We start from the raw sequence: 26,193 nt of genomic DNA, 5'->3' as shown, positions 1-26,193 counted from the left end.
TTTCTGGTATGGGGCATCGTAGGTTGGGTTAACGTTGTTGATGCTAGGAAATCTGCCAACACTAGATCGTGAATAGTTGTGGTTGGAAATATTAAGTAGGTATTTGCTGTGTAGACTTGAAGCAGTCGACGAACAAGTGTTTATCTATCACCAAATATGGGACGTTGCAAGACCAAGCCTCACCGCAGACCGAATACGAGATACGTGTAACAGGGTAACGGGAAACGGCCCGTGGGAACTCACGTCGTCAGCCGCATACAAACTTACTGCGTGTTTTGAACCATAACACCCCTCCATCCCTACCCCGCCCGACGGCCATGAAGGTCATCGTAGAGGAATACAACCCTGAATGGCCGCTCCAGTTCCAGCAAATCAAGAAAGAGTTGCAGGACGTCCTCGGAGGGGTCAAGTACATCGATGTCGAGCATGTGGGCAGCACAGCGGTGCCAGGATTGGCCGCCAAACCCGTCATCGACCTCTCTATCATCAGCGCCCGAGCCGACGTGGAGGCTGCCATCCACGCATTGACGTCAAGGGGAGGATACATCTACAAAGGGGAAATGGGCATCCCGGATCGCCATGCGTTGCGGAAACCTGGAGCTTCCCCAACAAGGCATCTCTATATCTCGGTGGACGGTTGTCAGTCGATCAGGAATCAATTGGGGGTGCGGGATATTTGTCGCAAGGACTCCACAGTTCGAGACGTCTATAGCCGGAAGAAGGTCGAGCTCTCGCAGCGAGACTGGAGAGATGCCGATCAATACTGTGAGGCTAAAAATGATATTCTCGCCTGGGTGCTGGAAAAGGCTGGGATGAGCAGCGAAGAGCGGGAGCAAGTCAGGCAACTGAACACGACGGCGACGGCGACCTCCTAGTGGGCAGATTTCTCAGTGTCCAGACTGGCGGGCCTCTTCCTTGCCACTGTAGTGGTGAGGGGTTCAGATGTCCATCTGTTTCGAGTAAAAAGAAACGACATGGGTCTTTGCAACACTGTGATTCTAGCCAGTGGAGGTGGACAAAATCTCTCGGGTTATATCCCAGCCAGCACGTCGTTGTGTCGATCGAACAGACGACAACACATCTTGACTCGCCATCTTATCAGTCCACCCACGATGCATTTTCAATGGAGGTCATGAGTGGAACTCGGTCTGCAGGACGGTATGGGAAGTACTCGCGCATGTTGAAGCGATGGTTCTCGAAGGATCAGTCTTTCTCGCAGGGTTTCTTTGCGCGTCATTGTGCGTACAGTGTGGAACAGCTCAAAACTTTCTAGGAGGTAGCCGCTTGGGGGAAGCAATGTTGGATCGCGATGAAATTGCTGAGTGAGATGCGAGGCGCTCGGATCACCCCACTGATGGTGGTTGACAGGGAGAAGGATGCATGAGACCTGGCGAATGAGTGAGATGTTTTTCCTCGGTAGGCGAAATGGATGGAAAATTCTGCGGGTGCAATGGGGAAAATGTACGAGCTTTAACTTTTGTGCCGCTTGAAGGGCTTTTTTTTTCTTCGTTTCTCATGCATGCATGTCGCAGTGCCGCAGGTGCGGTCCTTTTCTTTGGGGCGAGGGTTACAGGCACCCAAGCACTCTTGGGGCCGCCTAGTCAGGTCGCAATAGGCTAAAGGGTGGCTGATGCTGGGCATGGATGCAGCTAAGTAGCCGAAGGATTCGGCGGCCGCCAATAGGCAGACGGGCCGCCCATGTCGAATGTCCCAGGGGTACGTGTCTTGGCTCGCATCATAGGCCAACGACTTTGCTGGGGACATTCCCAATTGGGCGGTTGAAACACAACAGTCGCTCGTCTCTATGTATGGCACGGAGTAAATTACAATCTCGCAGTTTTCTGTCTGAAACAACGCAACGCAACCTCATCTTCTTGTACATTAGTATTCCTCTTATCTCTTACCAGAATTTAAACAGATTTTCATTCATATCGTCCATTTCTTTTAGACCATCGCTTTTGACACGCCTTTGTCATTCGCTAACCACTCCCCCGGATTCGAGATTCTACTCCGCCGAACCCTTTGTTCTTCGATCGGCAAACCTCGTTTGTTCAGAGGTACATAGATATCTTACGACCCCAGCTGCGCGGGTCGGCGAGGTTCCCTACAATTGCTTTCCATTGGCAACAGTATTATGCAGTTATCCGTGTAGAGTCTTGCTCTGCCAACACGCAAGACCACCAGCACACAATGTCGGCCGTTCACGCGCTTTTTCCCCGGCAGACCTCGTTCACCCCGGATGCCAGTCTATCAAAAGGAGAGCAGGTCCTCCAGTTGATTGCAAATCCATTTCAAGCTTCAGTAGGTATTCTGCCAGAATCCAAGTTGCGAAGATTGTGCTGACCCTTCTTAGCTTCAAACAGGTGCCTTTTGGGCCTCCCTTGCAACGTCTCTAGGACTCAGTGCCGGGCTCGCTCTCCTATTTTGCCTTATTCGACCTCGAAATAATGTTGTTTATGCTCCCAGACTGAAAAATGCGGATAAAGATCATGCTCCACCACCGTTGGGGAAGGGGTTGTTCAGTTGGGTTGCACCCGTCAGAAAAGCATCGGAACCCTACCTGATAGAGAGAATCGGGATGGATGCAGTCATCTTCCTGCGGTTCACTCGAATGCTGCGAAACATGTTCCTGGTACTGGGTCTGATTGGCATTGTTGTCATGATTCCCGTCAACGTTACACAAGGGAACAAGGCTATCACAAAGGGTTTGAGCGTCTTCGCCGTCATGACCCCCTTATTCACATTCGGACGAGGTCTGTGGGCTCAGGTTGTCGTGGCGTGGCTGATTGATTTGGTGGTGATATACTTTCTCTGGCACAATTACCGTCGAATCCATCACCTGCGACGACTCTACCTTGAAAGCCCCGAATATCAGAAGAGTCTACATGCCCGGACAATATTGATTCGAGACATCCCAGCCAATCTGCGAACCAAGGACGGTATTGTTCGAATTACTGAAGAGATCAATCCAACCGGCACTGTTCCGAAGACGTCCATTGGACGCAACGTCAAGGTGCTACCGGATTTGATCGAAGAACACGAAAAGGCTGTCAGGGAACTTGAGTCGATTCTGGCAAAGTATCTGAAGAACCCGGATAGGCTGCCACCAAACCGACCAACCATCAAAGCCCCCAGCAAGTACCGTGGTCAGACGACAAACGGCAAAGTCGATGCCATTGAGTATCTCACGGACCGTATCCGATCTCTCGAGATGGAAATTAATGATATTCGAGAGCGCGTGGACAATCGTGATGCCATGTCCTACGGTTTTGCTAGCTGGGAACAGATTTCGGAGGCGCACACAGTCGCATTCCAGGCACGGAACAAGCGACCTCATGGTACCAAGATTCGCTTAGCACCGAGACCCAACGACCTTATTTGGGACAATCTCAAACTGTCGCGATCTTCGCGGAGGAGCAAGCGGATAATGAATGGCATCTGGATCGCCGTCCTAACGATCATCTGGACTCCCATCAACGCCGGAATTGCGGTCTTCCTCTCCAATCTGTCAAACCTGGGTCTCGTCTGGCCAGCTTTCAGAACTCAACTGGAAGCACATCATACGGGCTGGGCCATCGTCCAGGGTATTGCTGCCCCGGCTCTTACTTCGCTCGTTTATCTCTTGCTCCCGAGCATCTTTCGGCGGCTTCAAGTCCGGGCCGGTGATGTGACCAAAACCGATCGGGACCGACACGTCTTTCGGAACTTGTACGCCTTTTTCACTCTGAACAACTTGGTTGTATTCTCCATCTTTTCGGCAGTTTGGCAGTATGTGACGATTGTGATCCAATACAACAAACAGAGTAACGACCTGTGGGACGCGCTGAGAAAAGGCCAATTCTTCCTGGTGATCACAACGACACTCTGTCAGATCTCGCCATTTTGGGTCACTTGGATCCTCCAGCGCAACCTGGGTGCCGCCACTGATCTGGCTCAACTGTGGCAGTTAACCTACACCTGGTTTGCAAGAACCTTCTTGGCTCCGACACCTCGACAGAATATCGAGTGGACTGCGCCTCCAACCTTTGATTATGCCAGCTACTACAACTATTTCCTATTCTACACCACGGTGGCACTTTGCTATTCTACACTTCAGCCGATAGTGCTGGTTGTTACCGCATTGTATTTTGTCATCGACGCATTTCTCAAGAAATATCTTCTCATGTATGTTTTTGTCACCAAAACCGAGTCTGGCGGTCAATTCTGGACGACGATGTTTAACCGAATGATATTCGCCACGATACTTTCCAATGTTGTTATCGGTGTGGTCGTCAAAGCCAGGGGGGAATGGACCCTCGTTGCCGCGATTGCACCATTGCTGGTCATCATGCTTGCCTTCAAATGGTACTGTATGAAGACTTTCGACTTGGACCTGAAGTACTACTCTCGGGGTGGAATGCACGATCAAGAACGCCTTGCGGTGGAGGCGAAGCCGAGGGAATCTGAGAAGGTTTCATTCAAATTCGGGCACCCGGCTCTATATCAACCCCTGATGACGCCAATGGTCCATGCTAAGGCCAGGCACGTCCTTGCTGAGATCTACCGTGGCCGACTACAGTCTGATGGAGGACAATCTATGCCCATTTCGGATATCGCCATGCAGCCAATGACTCAGACGAGCAAGCCACCTCAGGACGTCCCTTTCGAATTTGTCCCTGAGGCTCATCAAGACTTCAAATTCTATAAAAATCGCGAGGACTTCCGCCAAGAGGCGGGTGATATGCTCTCCTCCTCGCGAAGCCAGACCCCAGTCTCGTCATTTGGTGGTCAGAAGGAGTCTTCGCCATCAAGTTCCCGCGATGTGAGCCCAGCCCCTCCGGTGATAGCACCACAGCAAACACATATCCATCGCAAGGAATTCGACCAGTCTAATGTCCCAAGTCAATTCAGACACGGTCCTGCAGCTCCTTTTGTCGGGGCCAACAGTCTAGGACCGCATCAAGGTCCTCACGCGGATCCCTACGATGACAGGACAAACCTGCTAGGGAGTGCGGGCGATGTCAGAACACCGAACGGCGAGTTCATGTCTCTTGACCAGTGGCGGACCCCAGTGGCGAGTCGGGATGGAAGCGAAATGGATGGTTATCGGGACGTGACGCCTGGGGAAGAGTTGAATACGAATTACGACTATTTCAGAGGGAGACGGTGATCGAGATGGCGTTTGTCGGTTTTGTATCCTGTTGGAACCACTCTGGGTAGAATCTAAACCGTCTATATAGAGAAAAGCGTACTTATTGATGAAGTTATGAGTTGGCACATGGTCATCATGAGATGACTGTTGATTGGAAAATGAAGATTCCGTCTAAATCCCCGTTTTCAAGTGCGTGTCTCTTGTGCAGAAAGCCCACCCACATTTGTATCACGACAGGTCGAGCAGGCCATTGGAAGATGTGTCCAGTCTCGGAAACAGGGCCTGGTTAGTAACTTACTGTATCACCAGTCCTATCGAGCAATAACCACTGCAGTAAGTCCAGAGGGGCACATAGATCTCAAGTCAGGTCCAGACCCCGTAACGCGACTAAGTCGTCGGCGAACTACACGATTCGAAAGTGAACAGGACCTGGTCAATAAGGACTACCCACTACTGGTGCTCACGAATTCGACTTCGTACCTATACTAAATTGCCCATCCTTAGTTGTTTGATACTGATGTACGAAGAGTCGAGTATTCAGTCCTCCATATTCACTACCAGCACTACTAGTACTACTGTATTCAGTCGACGAAAATGGCCTTGTTTTCCTCTACCCACTCGTCAAACTTGGTCGGCTGTCGTCCCCCATACTTGGTGATGTTGGCAACTGCCTCCTCGTAACTTTCATACAACTCTTCACCGTTATTCCCGTCTTCTACTCTCTGTTTGAGCAGCGCGATCAGCTGTCGCGCTGCCGTCTCCGGCACATGGGCGGCTTTCACGAAGAACTCGACACCTTCTTCCTCGTCAAGCCGTGTGACTTTGAGCTCCTTCCCGAGGACCCTGCCAATGGTGTCTGCTGCTGCAGCCTGCGACATGATCTTCGGGCCGCAAAGTCGAATGACTTTTCTCCCAGCGGCGCTGTCAACAGCATGAGGTCCTTTGGCGACAACTGCTCCACACACCCTTCCCATGTCTCCCGGCGTGATCCAGTCGAACAGCGCCTCGGGATATGCGATTTTGATCTCGCCTTCCGAAACCATCTTCTTCCATCGCAGGGCGTTGGTAGCGAAAGACCCAGGTCGCACAGCCACGTACCCGTCTGTTCCAAAGACTTGGTCCAGGTTAAGCTCGACTTGGCCATGTCCCCAGGCGATGAAGTTGCTTGGTGAAATGGTCTCGTTGCTCAGGATGGTCGGGACGGTATAACTGCTCAAGAAGACGACGAATTCGATCCCTGCAGACTTGAGCGCAACAAGGGAGGACTTCATGTGATCAGCTGTCCTGAATACGTAGATGAAGGCGTGTTTGGCCCCGGTTTTGGCAACGGCGGCCTCGATCGTTTCGGGCTTGGTGAGATCAGCATAGACTCTCTCAAAGCCTGCCTCGCGCTCTTGTTCTGGGGTGTAGCCTGGGATCGCCTTTTCCAGATCCCGCATTGCAAGGAACACTTTTGCTCCTTGCGAATGGGCCGCCCGAACAGTCGCGGATCCAACATTGCCAGTTGGGCCGAAGATGATGACCTTGGGCGTGGCTTCGGAGGACATGCTGGCAGTCAACCCTACTAGTTAGTGGTAGTGCTCAGTATTTTGGACAGTACTACTAGTAGTGACACATGAAAAGATCGTACTTTTAGTATGAGTTCCTCGTAGTATGGTTCAGTACAAAATAACTCCGAGAGTTACCATCCCTTAACCCCGAGACAGCCAGGCACCTGCATACAGATAACTTAAAGTTCCAGTCTTTTCTGGACTGAACGTAAGGCTACCAACAGGGCTTCCCGCTCTAGTTAAGAGTGACGTGAACTCGGCTGCAAATTCGGTGGTAGTAAACAGGAGAGGGAGACGCTTGCGAAGAACTTGAAGATGCCCAAAACACTTGTAGTGCAGTCAACTGTTAATATTAGTCCCGATTCGGACTTGCGCACCAGGCCACCACTCTGGCTGCTTTCGAAGAGGATCAAAATCAGCTCAATCTTGATTCGGAATGAAGTGACTACTACATCTATTAGGGCCTGAGGTTGTCTTTCGAGCAGGTCACTATCAGGCTATCCTTCCACTTCGTGTAAGTACTCAGTAGTACTTGCAGTCCTGATGGAAATGTGCACTTTCAAACCTGTCCGTAGAAAGAAGGCAGAAGCCAACTAAAGCTGATTCTGACAACAATTCTTTCTGTCTCAGTCTCTCGAGAATACAATAGTATTACAGTGTTAACTTAGCCTCCTAGAGTTTAGAGAGTTTGAGATTAGAACAAGTCGACTCAGGACGGGCGTAGTAGTAACTACTTACTGGGTCGAGCCTTCCGCGGTCAAAGAAAACGGGGAGTGCATTTGAAACGAGTCACCTTTTTGTACGAATCGGGTAATACTGCAAATAATGTTGTTCGACCCTCCCACAGGTATCTCAGACCGCATACCGCATTAGGAAATCCTCCATGCTTCCATTCCTGGGCGCATTTCAAATGATCGAGTCTCTGGTTATGTAAATTACTATTGAATCATTGGGGTTCGTCGTCAAGGCACATCGCGAGTGAGCCTTACGAGCTTGCAGCTCCGAGCCTTAGTGGTGAGTGAGTTCTTTCAGCCCTAGCTAGGCCCAAAGCGATTCGGACGTTGTTGACTGACGTGGCCCGATCCCAACCAACCACTGTACACCTTCCCTGTCACTTTCAACTGGGAGTTTCCTATGCATAGATTTTGAACACGTGCCAGGCAGTGCCAGCCTCACTGTCGATAAAACCTCTCTTCTTCACCTCACTTACAATTCCGTTCATCACAAGGACTACTAGTAGTACTGCTAGTAGTGGTATTAATTTCGTTTGGGTCTCGACTGTCAATCACTCTCCCCAATGTCTGGCGCTGAAGCAATTTTTGGCATTGCCGCCAGTGGAGCAGGCCTGGTCTCATTGAGCATTCAGCTCGTGGAGAGCGCTGCAAAGCTGAAACGCATGTACCACGCGGCTCGTGACGCACCTCGAATAGTTGCCAGGCTCCAGCTCGGCCTGGAGACGATGGCTCTGGCACTACGGCAACTCGAGCAACGTCGACAGCAGGGAGGTGCCAGCGACGCTCTCCTCGCACGCTGCATCACCGAATGCGAGTTGCACACGGCGGATATACAGGAGCTTATTGACAAGATGGACGACCGCCTCTCAAGAGACGCCAAGATAGGCGGCAGAATATATACTGCGTTCAAACAGCGTGATGTCAAAGAGCTGCTCGATGGGCTGGAGAAGGCCAAAAGCTCACTCGAACTCGTATACATGATGTACCTGGGCGAGGAACAGAGGCGCCGGGATCAGGCGCACACTGACATGTTGGCCCTTCATGGCTGTTTGATCGGCAATCTGCAAGATCAGCTTTCCGCTGGGACCATCAGTCTCTCACAACAGTTGACAGTGCTGGCCCAATCTTCGGTGTTGTCACCAATTTCCATGGCACAAAAAGATACGGCTACAGCAAGCCGTCCTTTCACTGCCAATGATCGTGCCTTGGGACGCTCTCGTTGGTCCAAGCGAACAAAGAACAACAAGCAGCGCTTCCAAGTGACATTTCGACTTCCCCCTTTACTTACAGCTCGGATATTCCATTTTGCCGTCAGCCAGGCTCAATTCGGATGGTCCATACACTTGCGCACTTTCAATCATGTTTCATACAATTCCCTCATCTTCCGCTATTGCCGACGGGGGAACCTTGAAGGGGTCAGGAGACTCATTGAGAGAGGCGAGGCAACACCGCTGGATGCAATATACGATAAAGTGTCCACCGGTGTCAATGGCTGGTGGACGCTCGTTGAGGTAAGTAAGCACTTGCCCTTCGAGGCAGCAACGCACCCATAGTGATTACAAGAACATAGGCTGCTGCGGAATTGGGACAGCTCGAAGTTTGCAAATGGCTTCTCAGCCAGACAACATACCCGGACCATGGGACACGGTTGAGCAATGCTCTCGGTTGGTATAGCATAGTCGGGGATCATGTAAACGCAGAAATGTATCGATTGATCTTGGAGGACCCGGACGTCGATACTGATATGACTGCCGACGACGACACTCGAGTCGCTCGAAATTTATGGTTACGATGGTGTACGCGGGTAGAACCCTTGGAAGTCATACTGCAAACCCACTTCCCGGGATTTGATTCTCGCACCTTTGAGGAGAAGTTTGAGCTAGCCTCGCGGCTTACTCATTTGGATGCTACAGCCTTTCTGGAGTGTGTCGGAATGCAGGCAATGGATCCGAGACTTGCGTCGCTCAGGAACAGCAGTGGCAAAACTGTACTCCACTGCGTTGCATCGAGGAGCCCAGAGAGACACAAGGATTGGCTCGATATTGGACTCGGCGTTTTGAACAATGGCGCCGACCCTTCGAGTATTGCTACTCATCCTTTTAATCATGATAGCGAAGAGTGGCAAGCGACACCACTACTTGATTATCTACAGGTCCGTGGCTGGGAATCACCAACGGACTTCATACCTATGCTGCATCGAGTTCATACTTGGGCTGAGATGATACAGCAAGCAGGGCTGGACCTGTTTCAGTATGGTGTACGGGAGAGTGGTATCTGGAGAGATCTAGGTGTCCAGGCTCCTGAAAAGAGAGAGGGATGGAAATCACAGGTGACAGGACTTGTCTACGGACCAGCGCCAGCAGACTGGAGTTTGACAATCGTCCATCATTGGACAATTGATGTGTACAGACTCCATCTGCTTCCTGGTACATTTAGCGAAGAACCTCGCCTCCCAGATACAATTGCCTGGGTGCCCACAGAGGAGGAGAGAGACGAGGGCTGCTGGATAGGGGTCGAGAGGAAAAGACGAGTCACCGAAGCTGTGGACCTCAGACAGGTGCCATTTTACCAAAAACAACCCTTCATTAATATCGTGAACGATTCTCAGGATGACTCGGGGCCCGTCATGCTGATGGAATACAGGGCTTCGCGTGTGACTGGTTGGACTCGAACGAGGTCATGTAGCCAGCCGCCCTGCATAGGTCGAAGAGCACTTCTCGACTATGATGATAAAGTCTGGATCGACTACCATTTCTGTTTGCTTAAGTCGCGCTGGAGGATTGGTGGTACAGTCAGAAAAATAGAAGGGCCGCCTATCGCTGACTTTCCAGCTGCTACACGGGCCGTTGAGGTGAGGAGTTGCCTCAGAGGTGCGTGTTCCGATACGCCAACTTCGTCTCTGCAAGGATGGCGCTGGAAATACGAAAGCTTCCTGGCCGATATCGTGGACTGTCAAGATGAATCACGACCACACTGGCTCGGTGAGCAGAACCGCAAATCAGAAAGCCTGAGACACAAGTTCACTCGCGACTGTACTCAGGGGTGCGGAAATATTGACATTGGTCGGTTGAATGTACCACTATCCTTGCGCCCCTTCCACCCACGTCGACACTACGAGGATGAAGACGAAGACGACTAAGGGGAGAAGGACCTCAACCCATCGAAATAACGGGATATGACATCAAGTCCCGGCATCGTGTGGCCGTTTCATTCCTGTGTCCGATCATCGTCAGGAGAAGAGATATACGACTTATCTCCCCCGCACCACCCTAGGTCAGGATCCTAGATCGACCCTGAGAAGTCTCACGTGGCATTCTAGCTGGCTTCTTCAGCCGATGGTGGTGGTGAGGAAGGTGATTATGCACGTTGCGTATCAGTGCGGGCCTGACCACGGTTCTGTTGAGAAATCTCCTCGCGGAATGCCGCGATCCCTAGTTATGTCTCCTTCTATCGTCCTGTCCGATATTACCCAGATAGGAAGGGTTTTGGTGACTTTTCCGTGTCTGCACGACAGAAGGAGGCCTCGATTCACCTCTCCCAGGCCAAAGGTCTCTCTGGTTGATGTTCCTCTGGCCCAGGACCTGACTAGCACTATAGTTCATCCATACCTACGCGGCAAAGGGAGATGGGGCCAAGGTTATTTATCACAAAGGAAATCTTGTATTACATTTTCTGAGTGGTAATTCTCATCCAGCTCTGTCCAGATGATCTGTCAGACATGTCTCGCCCGTCCCCTGTCGTCTACTACTACTACTTCCCTTTCGCTCCTACACCCTGACAGCACCATTCCAAGCCCCGCAGAGTCTGGCTCCATGCACTCACTCACTACACCCTGTCATTTCTCATGCACGTCTTTTCTGCACCATGCATGCCCATTGCTCACTCGCGAGTCGCGACCTCATCACACTACGCTTCGTCTCTCTACTCCGCTCCAACTTTTCCCCCGGGACATGATGATCATGCTCAGCCCTCTCTCTCCGCTATTCATTGCCGTGTTAGATTGCGGATCGACGATTCCTTGCCGAGGTCGAGGTTGTGCTGGTCGCAATGGTGGCGAAAGGCGAACTCACCGCCGACGCGGATGCACGGCAAGCACAAGCCCCCGATGGCGGTGTAGGCCTCGAAGAGGATCTCGTTCTCGGCGACGTCGAGGTGTCGGAGGCGGAAGCGGCCACACTCGAATCTCGTGGGGTTGTCGACCTGGTCGAACTCGCGCAGGCGCTCGAGCTTGGTCATGTCGTGGACGTATTCCGCAAAGATGCTCTCGAGGCTCTGCTGCACCTCGCCGACCCGCTGCTCGGCCTGGGTGCACTCGGCCTTGCTGATGACCTCGCGGTGCCAGCGCTCGGCGTGCGAGACGAGGTTGCAGTCGTGGCATCCCCACTGGGCGTCGCCGTGCGGGTCCGGGTAGAACACGTGGGGGAGCTTGGAGATCAGGACGTCACGCACTCTCACCACCTCGGACTCGAAGCCCCGGATAAAGTCCCACGGCATCAACGCCTTCATGTGGTCCGGGAGGAGCTCGTCGACGTCGTAGGCCGTCATCTGCCACATCATGCGGCGCGAAGCGGTTGCGAAAAGAGCCGGGAGGTTCAGCAGATATGCCGAGTGGAGGATGGCTGGCAAGGCCGTGCACAACAAGATTCCTGTATCTCCATACACCATGCTGGAATTCTCGACGTCGTTGGGGAACGGGAAGTTCTTGGGGATGAAGGACGTGAGGATCCTCTCGAACCACGCGGGGAGTTTGCCCTCGAAGAGGTACTTGTCAAGCATCAGGGCCACGTCTCTCAGGAGGCAGGTATTCTCCGGTGGAAGAGGTTCGTCCTCACTAGCGACATGGAGAAACAACACGAACGGTTCCAAACGCTCCAGGAAATGCAAGGGATTCTCGGCTGTGAACTTACCGCCCTCTGGAGCCCAGCTTGCCTTGAATTGCTCTCTGAAGAACTTGGTGCTCCTGCTCAGCGCCTCCGTCGAGACACGTATCAAGACGTGCTCTTTTGTTTCCGTGAGGGCTCGAAAATAGGCATCACCGTCGGCGGCGACCTCGTACGTCTGAGGTTGAGTGGTGGTGACAAGACGATCGCTCAGATCCCAGTCGACAGGGGGAGTGCTGCTGGAAGCCATCGCACTATCTGGGACGTTGTCAGAATTCATCGTGTACGGAGTTGTGTAAAAGATCTGATGGTGGTATCGAGAGAAGATGTCGGTTGATGGGGAGAATCTCTGGAGAGCATGCTCTATGGGACTTTAAGTACCCGGCGACCCTGTCCCATGTTGTAAGGCAGTGGCAGAGGCAGTGAAGCAAGGCAATGTCGAGGCAGCACAGAGTCGAGTGGGGCGACATCAGCCTCATCAAGTCGTTACTACGATCATGTTACACCCCGACATCGACTCCTTGTCCGAGGACAAGCCACAGGACAGATGGTGCGTTTCTTTGTCGCGTAGAAAGGCGCACAAGGGCAGTTAGTTGTATGCAACCCATTCTTTTCTTTGTTCGTGGGCAGAGCACAATGAAGTGTTGGTTCGCCCTTTGTCCCGCACTTTCACTCTGTAGAGAGAGTGATTCCTCAGAGGATGTGCAGCTGGGTAGCGGGGGAAGCTGTGGACTATCGTGTGACGTGCCCATACCCCTGGGTGGTGAGGTTCCACGTTGGCGTGTTAAAGTGGAGGTCGAGATTAACTCGCCGCGCCCAGAGAAAGTCTTGGCTGCCAAGGCGTCAATTGAGATGCTAAACCGAACTCCTGGGCATCTGACTTTTCATATCTTTCCCCCCTGCAGTCAACTTGTTCGCTCCTGGGTTCTATCTGCCTAGTGTATCACTCTTCCCCCTTTCCTGTGTTGACTCCCTAGCTATCTGTCCGTCATTTCCACCATGTCGCCCAAGACACAGGAGCCAGAGATCGTCTCCATCACCGATCTAGATCCGGCCCAGGCGAGATGGGTCACGCTCAAGAAGGTCGATTTCATAGACCAAACAGGCACTCCCCGTACCTGGGAGATCGCTATCCGTAAGACAACCTCAAAGTCCGGCGTTGACGCCGTGGCCATGGGCAACATCTTCGTGCACCCTTCCAAACCACCCAGCACCATGTTGGTCCTCCAGTATCGTCCCCCGGTCGGGAAATACACCGTCGAGTGGCCGGCCGGGTTGGTCGACGAGGACGAGACGCCCGAGGAAGCGGCAGTTCGAGAGATGAAGGAAGAGACCGGCTATGACGGCAAGGTCTATGACGTGTCGCCGATTTTGTCGAGTGATCCTGGAATGACCAATGCCACGATCAAGTTGGTCATGGTCGAAGTCAAGCTGAATGCCGAGCAAGACTTTATGCCCGAGCAAAGACTGGATGACGGCGAGTTGATTGAAAGAGTCATGGTGCCGCTGAGCGAACTCTACGAGAAGTTGTTGGAGTGGGCCAACAAGGACAACTTCGTGGTCGCGGCAAAGTTGTTCTATTTCGCGGCAGGCATGCATTTTGCAAAACATGGAGGTTACGTTTGACAAGCCCTTTCGATTGCTGGTCGACTATGGCCATGGTGTTTGAGGGTTCTGTCAACGGCGACAACATGTCGGAGTGGCTGTCGCACGTGGGCAGATAATAGTTGGGGAAATCGGCTCAGACCGTTTCCTCTCAGGGCCAGGTTCTGTTCCGAGGTCAGAGTGAAGCTCCACACCTGCTAGCGATGCCGAAAGTTAGCCACACCATCCAAAGCGTTGACGAAGCCTCGAACACTATCTGGACAGTCGCCAGGTACATATTTACGTTATACAATGAGGTGAGACCAGTATGTGACCATGTGCCAAGAAGGATATGTTGACAGAGTGGCGTTAAGGCGATCTCAGAGAGGACTTGTTGCTGGACATGTTAGAGCGGCTGGAGGCTGAACAAGATGCGAAGAGCTCAAGACACGCACCATCACGACTCGACTAGATACAAGGAATTAGAAGAGTAGAATACTCCTAGGACTTCACAACGAAGAAGCAAGGGAAAGAGAAAATAGAGGCGCAGGATCGCTCTTTGTTACCCTCGGAGACCTCGTGACTGCATGTGATCACAGACGTCGAGGAGAGACCATCTGGAAAAGCATCCGGCGGGGTTGTGCACTGGTGCATTGCGAGTGGCCTTTGTTACATGTCCATCAATGAACGGAGGTCGAATCCACTCCACCGGGCACATGACCATGGGGCAGACTCTGGGGATAACCTGTGCCCCGGGTTCTCGCAAGGCGTCTGATCAGGATTTGCTGTACGCTGCTCCTGTCTGCAGGGAGCGTGTGTCGGTCAGCAACTCCCACAGGGCTAATATGCGTAAGCGACCACGGAGGCGACTCCGCAACCCCGTAATCCTCGTCGGTTGGGTCATACAAGTCGGTGTCGTGGCCGAGAGGAATGCAGATCAGTGCGATTTTCGCCGCTGGTTGTTTCAAGATGGCTCTCTGGACTCTGGACAGTTAGCATCCCAGGTATTCGACATCTTTTCTTCCACAATCGTGGCTTTGTCAATGGTGTTTCTACACCGGGACATAAAGACAAAGGACCCGTTCAGTTTCACAAAAGGACAATGTGGTCTCTGTGTTGAGTGATGCTGTAGGGTCCAAATTGCCGTAGAGCCGACTATGCGAGGGCGCTAGCTCCAATATGGTTAGTGCACGGATATAAGCTCCATGCACCAAGTTCAAAATCAAATCAAGTTGACGACACAGGACCAAACACCAGAAAGTCGCCGATCATGTCTGCCATCGACGGAAGCCAATGTCTGGTAAGCAGTTCAGCTCTTCAGGAGGTTCGTCGACCTCACCAGTGAGGCTCTACTTTTGTGTTGTTTCTGCCTCTTGCGGTGAGTCTCGTCCTCGTCGCGAGAACGGGCCGGGCAGAACGGATCAGAGCCAGTCTCGTTGGTAAGCTTTGACAGAGACGCCCTGTGAGTGCTGTCCAATGGCACGGCAATGCGACGCATTATACTTTGAAAGTCGACATCCCTGCGCCTAACCCCGAGGCAAGCTTTCTCGCTCCCGAGCACGGAGCTTTTCTCAACAACATAACTGAAGCAGGCAAGCAGGCCACCAACGAGGTAGAGCTAAGCTGGGTGGATCTCTCCCCGCCATATGATTCATGCTTGTTCTCCGCATCTACTCCCTCAAGGTATACATGTCGTCGCTGACGATGTCTGCGAAGCATTATCCGACAACCGACGTTGGGGATCTACCCTCCCTTCCCAGAGTTGGGAGAGGGCGTATGTTGAAGCGGGGAAGAGAACAGGAATTTGCCCGCACCGCTTCAATATATTCGCAGGCTGGATGTTATACAAGTGCGATGCCGAATAACTCAGAAGCTCGCTTCCTTGTCTCATATCCGTGGCCTCTTTGGCGGAAAGGATATTCGAAGCATTTCAGACAACGCCAACTAGGTTACTTGTCCCCCTTCTACAGCTCTAAAACTCGTTCTCATCACCATGAAACGCTTTTGGGGCCTTCGTGGGCGCGGGCTCAACGCTGCCATATGGGCCTTGGCCATGTTCGCGGTCATGATCTTTGGGTACAACCAGGCTGTGGCCGGCGGAGTCCTCACCACGCCGTCCTTCAACAGGCAATTTCCCAAGATGGACGTGATTGACACAACTGGCGCGCAGAAGCATTACAATTCCACGATCCAAGGTCAGACCCAACCCAGCAATTATCAGGCTATGGTGCGCTTTGGCGACTGACCGCTGCTCCAGGCACCGTTATCGCCCTGTATACCCTGTGTGGCACATTCGGAGCTCTAGCATGCACTTTTCTAGGCGACATCCTCGGACGACGAGGGACCATCTTTCTAGCCACCGCCGTGCAAATGGTCGGGGGCATCCTGATGGCATCCTCGTTCTCGTTTGCGCAATTCATCGTTTCCCGCATCGTCGTGGGCCTGGGGACAGGTGGCATCATCGCCACCGTCTCGGTGTGGCAGTCCGAACTTTCCAAGGCCGAGAGTCGCGGCGAACACGTCTCAGCCTTTGGCATCTTCTGCGGCTTAGGCCTGGTATTGGCTCTATGGATCGACTTCGGCTTCTCGTACTTTTCGGGCTCTGTGTCGTGGCGGTTCCCCTTTGCCTTTGAGATCGTCCTCTCCGTCATCGTCATGACCTTTATCTTCACCCTACCCGAGTCTCCTCGCTGGCTGATCAAGATGAACCGTGTCGAAGAGGCACGGGATATCATCGGTCTGCTCCACAACGTCGACGCACACGATGATGAGGTCCAGAAGGAGATTCGCGAGATCCAAGCCGCGCTCGAACTCGCTGGGACTTTCTCCCTCAAGGCCCTGTTCATAATGGGACCACAGAGGACATTCCATCGGGTCTTGCTAGCTGCGGTTGTGCAGATCTTCCTACAAATGACCGGTAAGTCGGCTCCCGCGGTCCGTATCCAGCTGGATTTTTCTTCGAGATTGGCATGCACGCCGCGTGAATAAATGACCTGGCTCACAAAATTCTACGCAAAGGTGTCAACGCCATCACGTATTACGCCTCGTCCATCTACGAATCCGACCTGCACTTTGACGCGACCGTGTCTCGAATCCTCGCGGCGGCGTCGCAGTTCGCCATCATCCTCGGATCGTGCCTGTGCTCGTGGACGGTGGACCGGTTCGGGCGACGGCCGCTGATGCTGTTCAGCTCGGCGGGGATGGCGGCGTGCATGGCGTGCCTGACAGGGCTGGTGTCGGACCCGGACAACAGCGCGGCGCTCAAGGCGGCCGTCTTCTTCCTGTACCTATACTACGTGGTCTACACGATCGGGTTCCTGGGGATCCCGTTCCTGTACGCGTCCGAGATCGCCCCCGCACACCTGCGCGCCGCCGTCTGCGGCATCTCGACGGCCGTGTCGTGGCTGTTCAACTTCCTCGTCGCCGAGGTCACCCCGGTGGCCTTCACCGACATCGGCTACCGCTACTTCATCGTCTACGCGGCCCTCAACGCCGCCTTCGTCCCCGTCATCTACTTTTTCTTCCCCGAGACCGCGGGCCGCTCCCTCGAGGAGCTCGACGAGATCTTTGCCGCCTCAAAGTCCTTCCTCGACCCCGTCCGCGTCGCAGGCAGACTGCCCCATCGTCGTCGTCTCGGCCACGTTCTCGACGAGTCCTCGGGCCAGGAAACCGCCGAGACAATCGTCCAGGTCGACCACAAAGGCTCGAGCAGTCAGGGAGATGCCGATCCCGAGGGTGTCCAGCATGTGGAGAATCCAGACAATATGGTTGTGGATCCCCGGTGGACGGAGAAGGGCGAGGTGTGATTTTTGAGAGTAGTCGTGTACCGCGTACGTAGCCTTTCCCTCTTGCCCCCCTGACCTGTCTCCAAACCCATGTTTCTACCGAACCAGGTAGACCAGGCAGACAAGGGAAGAGGGATACTAGGAGAGGGGAGGGCCACATGATTTGGCCGCGCGCTGCAGCAGTGGTGGGACCTTTTGAAACGCTGGGGGAAAAGAGGAGATGTACTCGGTACCTACGGAGTAGATTGGGGAAATTGGGGGAGGGATGACCCCCGTAAACTCTTGAGAACGACGATCCTGGGTGATCTGCGAGTTGGACAAGTGGACGAGCAGACGAGTCGACGACGACGAGTGAGCGAGTTACGGACAAACCAATACATGGCCATGGAGGGGAGGGCATTGCGTACTCGGTGCTCGGTAGACAATACATAACCTACGTATGTGGCGAGGTGGATACATAAAGCATCAGCCAGCCAGACACGTATGTAGGTCACAGAGGAAAGGGGGGTTTTTAGTACTCGAGTGCTTTTACGGAGTACTCGGTACATAGTTCTTACCCCCTTTTGGATCCCGGCTTCTTTATCCCGCAGTGATCGACATGCACATACATACACGTCCCCACATACGTACATACAAACCCAGCTTGCTAGGTATATTACGGCGTAGTCATTAGGACAAGTACCCTACGTACCTACGTGGTCTGTACCGCTTACTCTGTAGTACGGGATGGGACTACGACTGCGACTGCGACTGCGACTGCGAATGCCGGCACCGGCCGGTTATTGCTACAGAGCTCACTACCGGTACATAACCGGCACGAAGGCCCTTCGTGTGCTCTCCCAGAAAACTACAGTACAAAGTACAAAATCCATGTACCGACGTTCCGGCAGTAGATGCAGTCTGGTACATAGTGCACGCAGCCTCATAGCCGAGGAGTCACGGCGGCAGTTCGAATCATTCATTCCCTCCGATCCATTCCAACCCTGGAAAACACCACGGCGAATTCGGCGCCAAAAAAAAGTTTTCAATTCCATTCGGGGGTCACAAAGCACAAAGCACAAGGCAAGACCCTGGCGTGGTCTCTCGATATGTGTACACAGCTCTGGAAAGTTCGACCGTCCTCAATCCACCAGTTCCCGAAAAAAAGATGATCACAGCTCTCCTCTGTTCCTGTCTCCGTTTGACCCTTTCGTTGTTGAGTTCTGCGCTTTTTCTCGTCGTATTGCCCTCCCTTGGAGTAGTCCACGGGCTCGAGTCGCGCTTGGTACACCTCATGTTTCTCCCATTCTTCATTCATCTCTTGACATCGAGGGCGGATATGGCTCCAACCATCCTAGTCCTCCAAGGTCGTGTAATCTCGCGTGTCCCGGCGCCGGTCCACGAACGCGCCCCTGGCGAGTTGGGCGTCATGCTCTTCGCACTTGGTCAATATGTTCGATGCCGACAGATCCCCGCGCTTCAGGCAGACGAGACATAGCCCATGTAGGCGCATTTCAAACCAGTCGATCATTTCCTGGATCGCCTCTTCCCAAGGTAATCTGCACGTCTGGCAATCCTTGTTCTTGCATTGAGGTTGTTCGTCTTCCAAATGTGCTTGGGCAAGCTGCCGAACGACACAGATGGCTTCTTCCAGAGATGCAGGTGGTCCGTCGCCTCTTTGCGGAAGCCAAAGACCAAACTCAATCAATACTTGAATGTACTGCGCCACGATTCCTGCTCCTTTACGACAGACCTTGGGAATGTCTACATCCTCGTCCAAAGTGGAGATGGTTAAGTTGCCTGCTGGATTGCCCTTGTACCCATCACCGAAGATCTCGCTTATAACCACACGGTTGCTAGTAATTAGTTTTTCAAGATAAGTTTCAGCGGCTTGTTCGAGAAGCTCTGGGGCGTCTGTCAGTGCCAAACCACAGCATGAAAGAGACTTGCTCAGATGCGCTCACCAGAAACTTTGTGTGGAAGACTGCTTGAGATTTCAGAAACGAAAGCGTCGTTCTCGTCCTTTTTTGTGCGCCACCTCTTGTAGGCTTGAATGGAGAAGGAATAAAACGCTTCAACGTCGTCCAAGACATAAGATATGACAACGAGCTGAGCAAGGCCCAGTCTTGAGTAAGCGCCTCCTGTAGCCATCTTCCACAGGAACTGATGACGGAACCATGACCTTGTGATTGTGGCGCAACCGTATTTGTCCGCTGCGACTGCTGTTGCTAGAGCGCAGAAAGGGAATACATGAGTATCCCACTTGTGGTGAAGGATCTTGCACAGTTCTACCATAGCTACCGGCTCGTCGTCCGGCAGTTTCAGGATCGGTGGTTCGGCAGCATTCAGTGGAAGTCGGCCTTCACGAAAAGGTCCATTCAGCATGGCTTTGAACACGGGAGAACACATGGTCATGAGCTTGCTGCAGACGCGAATTCGGAGGACTTTTGGCTTGATTGTCTGCTGCTGGGTTGTGTCCGAGTCGCTCTCGTTGTTTTGCGAGCCTTTGACGTTATTTTCCGTGAGGTCGTGTTCCTTGCCAACTTCCAAAATCAGGTCGCCGTCTGGATCGACCAGGACGATTTCCGATTCTCCCGGGGAAGCCATGACGTGAGGGTGCTATGGTCTGTCGAACAGAAAGATAGAGCGCAAGGAAGAATTGTGACGGGACGGGGACGGAAGGGTATGAAGGAATTGACGGGAAAGTGAAAAGAAGGTGACGATCGGAAAAGTTGTCACAACTAAAGAGCCGATTGTCAAAATTGACGGCAGACTGGCCTAAAGATGACGATGAAATCGATGTTGACAGTCGCAGCTGAAGATGTCGGAGGCTAACAGAGGAATTCACATCCAAGGTGAGTCGCAGATACAGCTTCAAAGACGGACCCGAGATTCGTGTCCTCCCCATTCGATGTCCAGCTAATCATTTATTCCATTAACTCAATGTACCTCTCATCGCTGGAAGACCAAATCGTGGTTGAGGATTCATTCACCCCACGACACATGCCTTTGACAGCCTGAATTGTGGCTGTGAAGGAAGTCGGATATCGGCTCCGTGTCGTCCTTCACGCACCCCAGGCAAATGCCACGCGCTTTCTGCTTTGCCGCCTTGATCTTCTTGTCGAGCTCGAATTTGATGTCGAGATCGTGGCCACAACTGCAGCGCGCAGTCTTGGGACAGCACATCTTCCTGTCGCCGAAATCAACCTCGCCCAGACGTTGGAGTTTGCGCAGCATGGCCACCGGCGAGCGCTTGGAGTCGACCTCGGGATCGTTGGATGGCAAGAGTGACAGGGAGGCGAGTGTAGCGCCCAGGACGCCGATCCTGACGGTGTTCCCATAGCAAAGCCCGGTCACCTGGGAGTGATCGAGCTCGTCTTCCTCTTGTGCGGTCTCACAGGGAATCGGAGTGAAATAACCATACCATTTACGCTGCCGAGAGACATGCGCAATCAGTGCGGGGCCAATGCCGGCAAAGTCGTGGATATAGTGGCGTCCAAAAGAGCATAGGAGGTCAACCAGGCGCCCAGGCACTTCATCCTCATACACCGTCTCGAGTTTGGGACGGATCTCGGACGGGCTAATGTGGTTGTAGACCGTTTTGGATGCGAGCGCAAACATCTCGGCGTCGTTCATGAGAAAGCACAGCTTGAGCATCTGCTGTGCACTCATGCTCTCATTCAGAAGAGCGTCTATGTCGAAATAGTCATGGCCGGCTCCAACGAATCTGAACAGTTGACCGCGAAACCAAGACCGCAAAGAGCGGGTGCAGTCGTACTTGTCTGCAAAGATACCCAGTTCATGGAGAGTCTTGTACCCTTTGAAGTGGTGAATGCCGGGGCTGCAGTGGACGATCTCGCAGAAAAGCAGTGTCGTCCGGGGATTGTCCTCTGGCAGTGATAATGTTGGCGGATCTACCTGGCTGAAGTGAAGCTGCGCTTCTGCAAAGCTGCCATGCAGCATCTCCTTGAAAACAAGGGAGCCCATAGTCAGGACTTTGGACGACACAAGGATACGCAGAGGAATGTCTTTGATGGCGACACTGCTGTCCGGAGATGGAATTCTATCTTGTCTGAGACTCCGCTCCAGGGATTGTTCACTGTCGCTGTCGCTGTCTGATTGCTGCTCAAAGTCAACTTCGGAAAACTGCTCTCCGTCTCCTTCACTTGACAGGTCATCGCGCAGCGAAGCCCCAACCTCAAGGATAAGATCACCCCATTTGTCGACAACTTTGAGATCCATGTTCTGTGTGGTTGACATTCTGAAAGCCTTTCCTGAATGTCTGAGCTGGAAAGATGGGATAAAGGCTAGCTGATAGGATGGTGTCTTGGAGAATGCAGGTCGAAGCTGGAAGAGAATGGGTCTTGATATTAGTTCAAGAAGATCGAGAGCATGCCAGGGTGAGCAGATATCATATATATATAATAAGTGTGTGTCTGGGTGTCACTCTAGTGACTTGGAGTGGTGAAAATAGCGATAGAAGTATCGGGTGATATGATTCTGCTTCGCTTGTGACGCAGCCTCCGTGCCCTGCCCGGATAGTCAATCTGGTGACGATGGATTGAAAGGGATGGTAGGCAAGGCACTGATGTCGAGAATTCCGAGTGAAGTGCTCAAGCAGTGCCATTGTCGTCGTCGTCACTGTGACATTTGACAAGATCCGCGAGACCTCGTCAACAATAGCGCCTCCACATCACCTGGAGGAATGTCACCTGAGAGAGGCATTCATGACATGGAGGTTTTCGTGAATAGAAAGAGGCATCCCTCCATTTATTCAGCAGGTTCCTTCAATGCGCTGCTCCGTTTGCTAGACGGAGGGGTTATTGTCTCTGTGGCGATGTGTCTGCAGGTGCAGGATCAAACAAACTCCATGGAATGCCAAAGGTCATACGCTGTGACTCTACCATGACACTTGGTAGAGATGGACAATGTTGGCGGCAATCCCGCAAGGCCTGTGGCGACTACCCGAAGCTTTCAAAGGGGGTCGACAAAGAGTAGTGGCAGGGCAGCAAGGTAACCTCGACCCAGGCTGTTGATGCAGCTCTTTGCCTGTAAACGTATCAGCTCCATCTAGCCCCAAAGTCCGCTTTTAGCAAACAGAACCGGATGATAATTGCGCGCCCTGAAGGAGAAGAAGCTCAGATCCAATGGTGATGGATGTGTTTGCACATTTGTGAAAGTGTATCCTAGTCCCCATTCATGCATGACATTACCTACTTTTCCCAGTCCCCCAAGAACCCCTCAGCAAACATGTTTGACGCTCTGGTTTATGACCAAATGCTCTCCTCTGAGCCGTCCTCCTTCTTAGCCTCCAGCTCTTTGAGCTGTTTCCTCAGCACGTCCGCTCTAAAGGACCGAACTGCCCGCTGAATCCTCTCTTGGCAAGCTGGGTCTTGCGCAATGGCTCTCCTCGCGGACCACGTCCCGGTAAGCAAGCCAGCCTCCCCACCCAGAAATAGGCCCGCGATACCGAAGAACGTGTATGTCACGATATCTCCCAGAGGTGTGGGCTGCAACAGAGGAGTGATATCCGGAATAGCCTCTTCGCGACCGCTTGCGAATCGGACGTGTGTGGGCTTCTCGGCGGCGCGGAAGGCTTGAAACATGGCGTTGCGATTTGCTCGTAGGCGGAAGGCGAGGAAACCCCCTAGCGCAATACCTGCGAGGGAGCCGATGAGGGCGTGTCTGGAAGCCTTGGATGCGGCCGACCGCAGTAAGTCACGGTCTTCTTCTCGTAGACTATGTCATAGTCAGTCAGTTTGACTCCATAGGCATGAGATGAGGGCTGTATGTTTGCTCACTCATGCTTGAAATGCTCCTCTGCAAGTCTCCCAAGTTCCTCTCCTTGGGTTCTTCTGAGAGCTGCAAATGCATCCACAGACATTGTTGATGAGTGATTGAGTGTTTAGCTAGAGCTTCTTCTTCTGCACGGCTTTGAACAGCTATAGACCACCAAGCTATCCTGGGAAGAAAGAGTTAGTCTGTGGAATGAGTCGGACTCTTATAGCCATGGAGCGCGCCGGAAGTCGAACCATTTTGTTAACGATCGACGTCATTGAGCGAAGCTCATGGAGCTTTGCGCGGAGCTGGAAATATGGCTCCGGCTGGAGCTCCGGATGATGTAATGATCCTCCGTATAAATTAGTCCGGAGCAAAAATACTGAGACCGCAGTTTCTCCCTCAGAAGGGAAGCAACACAATCCACATCATCAAATCATCTGGTTGAAATGGACAACCCTTTATTTGTAACAATCATATGGGAAAGTGTCCAAGCCCCCAATAAACATCAACACTTGTAGGCTTGTCTATTTCAAGACCATAGCCTACCCGTTGCTGCGACTGCGTATGTCCCAACTCATCAATCCCTCGGTCTGTCCCGGCTAGAGAAGTTGACGGTCTCGAGCCCCTCATCCTCGACTGGCAAGATCCAATTGCCTGCGCCCTACCCAGCAGATGCCGGAGTGCTCCTACCACGGTCTTGATTTCTTGCGATGAATCCGAGCCGTCTAATTGCAGCCACACAATGTAAGATGAGCTGAGGGCATGAAACACAGCATCGCGCAAGTCTGTATCGCCACCGCCGTTCCAGCCAGCACTTGACGCCTGCACATCGACGGCAGCACTTGGACTAGCCAGAGAAATCTCTTCCCCGAGCTCGGCACAGAGTATGGCGGTTGCAAATAGGAAGTCTTGCACAAGTAGCGACAGGAATTTCCAACCATGACGACACAGCTGACCACCGATTCGAGTCTCAAGATACAAGGCCCACTGATGTCGAAGTATGGCGAGGGCAGCTTCGATGCATACCTTGCGTGAGTGTGCATATCGTTCCTGGTTTCTGCCCAGGGACATGTATTTGCGATGCAAAACAATCTGCGCTCTGTGGTAGATAAAGGAGAGAAAAGTGCAACGCACACTGACGGTGGCAGGGGCTTGTGAGAGCGATGGGAGGTCTTGTGCCTGTGGGTCAGATTTCCAAACGGGGATAATCGACTCGTAAGCACTGGTAAGCACCTTGTCCAGTCTTAAGACTTCGGTATACGGAGATGGCTTGACCGACATGGTAAGATCATTGACCATCCCGAAGATGTTGAGGAGCTGATTTTTGGCAACGTGGAACTGCCCTATGGTTCGTGAAGACTCTGGCCTAGAAGGGGGTAGTTCGAGCATATCCTCGTCAAGGTCATCCTCAAACAGATTCCTGGGATCCGCAGTGTCGCAGAGCGAAATATTAATCATGCGCGGCAATCCGAACTGGATAGAGAGATACATGTCCCACCCGACAAGCATGTTCCAGACTCTGCGGCGCCTCTCAGCTTCGAAGCAGGACATTGTCGGCCAATGGGATCCGTCACGATGATAGCCGGCTCGGAAAGCAATGCGAACAAGACTTCCCCATAGCACCCACGGGCCCTGCAGGCTCTTGGTCTCTCCTTCCCTCAATGTCTCGATGAATAAATAGAGCAACATGGTTTCCACTGCATATCGTGGACCTTGGCAGTATTTACCCTGAACCAGACACTGGATGGTTTTCTGACGATATAGTCGGACCAGGTGTTCCGGTTGAGCCTCTGCGATTTGCCGTCGCCGCTCCTCATTCGATGAGAATTGCTGATACTGCACGGCCAAACACATCAGTGCAAACAAGAGTCCAATCCACATGGTAGACACTGACGTCGGATTCTCCCAGAAGCTGTCGTACTGCAACCAATATTAGTAGTGGAGCGCGGAGAGTTGTATTTTGGGCGCCTACCTCTTTTTGAAACGTTGGGGGATGAACAAGCACTATCGGAATTAGCATAAAGACTCGATTGGAGGTGGATCAATTGACCGACTTGCTTCATTATCTGTGTTGACGAAGCACACGGCCATCAAAGCATCGACGAAGCCCTTTGAAGGAATGGCGCCGAGAATATCTTCTCTACTGGCTTTGCCACAATATCCGAGGAGGTCGGGCTCTTCTTCTGCTGCTCTACTGTTTAGGTCGTCCTCGTTGTTGGTGAGAAAGGTATTGTTTTGAGGAACATTTCTCAAGGCAGGAATCTGAGGTGGAAATCAGCTTTGCGCGACCGCAAGTTCTTGCAAAGCCAACATACGCCTTGCAGGATCGCCAGCCAATGAGCACTCCCAACATAGTCATCTCTGCCCTGAGAGTTCTGAAGCCACCCTGCTGAATCAACAATAGGCTCTGGATCCTGGCGATAGTCGTCTTGCTGGCGGGTTTGGTCTTGAATCAAGAGCACATTGGCCTCCAATGTCGGTGGAATAGGTTCATCCTGACTTAAGGCACCCATCAAGTATTCAACTTGGGACTCGAGCTGCTTAACTCGGTCCTTGACATCAGAGGGGACCGACTGATCCGGGATCCTTGTCGTTGTTGGCTCTAGTAGACTTGAATTGGGAAAGGTGCAAGATTCAGCCAATCCCCGGCGCGAGCAGTTGTGGCAGGGCTGGCAACGGTCACACTTCAACCTATTTTCGCCCCGGGTAAGTTCATCAATAGCTCCGAAGGTTAGGGCAGCATTCACTTTCTTTTCCTACACAGATTGC

At 52.6% G+C, this 26,193-nt stretch overlaps 11 protein-coding genes across 11 annotated transcripts; 5 read left to right on the top strand and 6 right to left on the bottom strand.

The window, feature by feature from the left end:
- Window positions 1-317: 317 nt before the first annotated feature.
- Window positions 318-875, top strand: AYO20_04541 (hypothetical protein; the record flags this gene model as incomplete). Its single annotated transcript, XM_022642837.1, has 1 exon — window positions 318-875. The coding sequence occupies one exon, from the start codon at window positions 318-320 to the stop codon at window positions 873-875; it is 558 nt and encodes a 185-aa protein (XP_022501139.1).
- Window positions 876-2,190: 1,315 nt separating this feature from the next.
- AYO20_04540 (hypothetical protein) lies at window positions 2,191-5,149 on the top strand (the record flags this gene model as incomplete). The annotated part of the gene is made up of 2 exons (XM_022642836.1): window positions 2,191-2,301; window positions 2,354-5,149. The coding sequence occupies 2 exons, from the start codon at window positions 2,191-2,193 to the stop codon at window positions 5,147-5,149; spliced, it is 2,907 nt and encodes a 968-aa protein (XP_022501138.1).
- A 563-nt stretch (window positions 5,150-5,712) lies between these two features.
- On the bottom strand, window positions 5,713-6,678 carry AYO20_04539 (hypothetical protein; the record flags this gene model as incomplete). Its single annotated transcript, XM_022642835.1, has 1 exon — window positions 5,713-6,678. One exon carries the CDS (start codon window positions 6,676-6,678, stop codon window positions 5,713-5,715), a length of 966 nt encoding a protein of 321 aa, XP_022501137.1.
- Window positions 6,679-7,978: 1,300 nt separating this feature from the next.
- AYO20_04538 (hypothetical protein) lies at window positions 7,979-10,554 on the top strand (the record flags this gene model as incomplete). The annotated part of the gene is made up of 2 exons (XM_022642834.1): window positions 7,979-8,926; window positions 8,986-10,554. The coding sequence occupies 2 exons, from the start codon at window positions 7,979-7,981 to the stop codon at window positions 10,552-10,554; spliced, it is 2,517 nt and encodes an 838-aa protein (XP_022501136.1).
- An 845-nt stretch (window positions 10,555-11,399) lies between these two features.
- On the bottom strand, window positions 11,400-12,575 carry AYO20_04537 (hypothetical protein; the record flags this gene model as incomplete). The annotated part of the gene is made up of 1 exon (XM_022642833.1): window positions 11,400-12,575. The coding sequence occupies one exon, from the start codon at window positions 12,573-12,575 to the stop codon at window positions 11,400-11,402; it is 1,176 nt and encodes a 391-aa protein (XP_022501135.1).
- A 719-nt stretch (window positions 12,576-13,294) lies between these two features.
- On the top strand, window positions 13,295-13,921 carry AYO20_04536 (hypothetical protein; the record flags this gene model as incomplete). The annotated part of the gene is made up of 1 exon (XM_022642832.1): window positions 13,295-13,921. The coding sequence occupies one exon, from the start codon at window positions 13,295-13,297 to the stop codon at window positions 13,919-13,921; it is 627 nt and encodes a 208-aa protein (XP_022501134.1).
- A 1,951-nt stretch (window positions 13,922-15,872) lies between these two features.
- On the top strand, window positions 15,873-17,685 carry AYO20_04535 (hypothetical protein; the record flags this gene model as incomplete). The annotated part of the gene is made up of 3 exons (XM_022642831.1): window positions 15,873-16,074; window positions 16,137-16,796; window positions 16,898-17,685. The coding sequence occupies 3 exons, from the start codon at window positions 15,873-15,875 to the stop codon at window positions 17,683-17,685; spliced, it is 1,650 nt and encodes a 549-aa protein (XP_022501133.1).
- A 1,312-nt stretch (window positions 17,686-18,997) lies between these two features.
- Window positions 18,998-20,250, bottom strand: AYO20_04534 (hypothetical protein; the record flags this gene model as incomplete). The annotated part of the gene is made up of 2 exons (XM_022642830.1): window positions 18,998-19,548; window positions 19,608-20,250. 2 exons carry the CDS (start codon window positions 20,248-20,250, stop codon window positions 18,998-19,000), a joined length of 1,194 nt encoding a protein of 397 aa, XP_022501132.1.
- A 378-nt stretch (window positions 20,251-20,628) lies between these two features.
- Window positions 20,629-21,903, bottom strand: AYO20_04533 (hypothetical protein; the record flags this gene model as incomplete). The annotated part of the gene is made up of 1 exon (XM_022642829.1): window positions 20,629-21,903. The coding sequence occupies one exon, from the start codon at window positions 21,901-21,903 to the stop codon at window positions 20,629-20,631; it is 1,275 nt and encodes a 424-aa protein (XP_022501131.1).
- A 1,007-nt stretch (window positions 21,904-22,910) lies between these two features.
- AYO20_04532 (hypothetical protein) lies at window positions 22,911-23,527 on the bottom strand (the record flags this gene model as incomplete). The annotated part of the gene is made up of 2 exons (XM_022642828.1): window positions 22,911-23,382; window positions 23,445-23,527. 2 exons carry the CDS (start codon window positions 23,525-23,527, stop codon window positions 22,911-22,913), a joined length of 555 nt encoding a protein of 184 aa, XP_022501130.1.
- A 368-nt stretch (window positions 23,528-23,895) lies between these two features.
- Window positions 23,896-25,937, bottom strand: AYO20_04531 (hypothetical protein; the record flags this gene model as incomplete). Its single annotated transcript, XM_022642827.1, has 4 exons — window positions 23,896-25,344; window positions 25,397-25,428; window positions 25,479-25,686; window positions 25,740-25,937. 4 exons carry the CDS (start codon window positions 25,935-25,937, stop codon window positions 23,896-23,898), a joined length of 1,887 nt encoding a protein of 628 aa, XP_022501129.1.
- Between the last annotated feature and the right edge of the window lie 256 nt (window positions 25,938-26,193).

The sequence above is a fragment of the Fonsecaea nubica genome, assembly GCF_001646965.1.
Source record: "Fonsecaea nubica strain CBS 269.64 chromosome Unknown Scaff24, whole genome shotgun sequence".
NCBI classification, from domain to species: domain Eukaryota; kingdom Fungi; phylum Ascomycota; class Eurotiomycetes; order Chaetothyriales; family Herpotrichiellaceae; genus Fonsecaea; species Fonsecaea nubica.
This window is presented reverse-complemented; position numbering and strand designations above follow the sequence as displayed.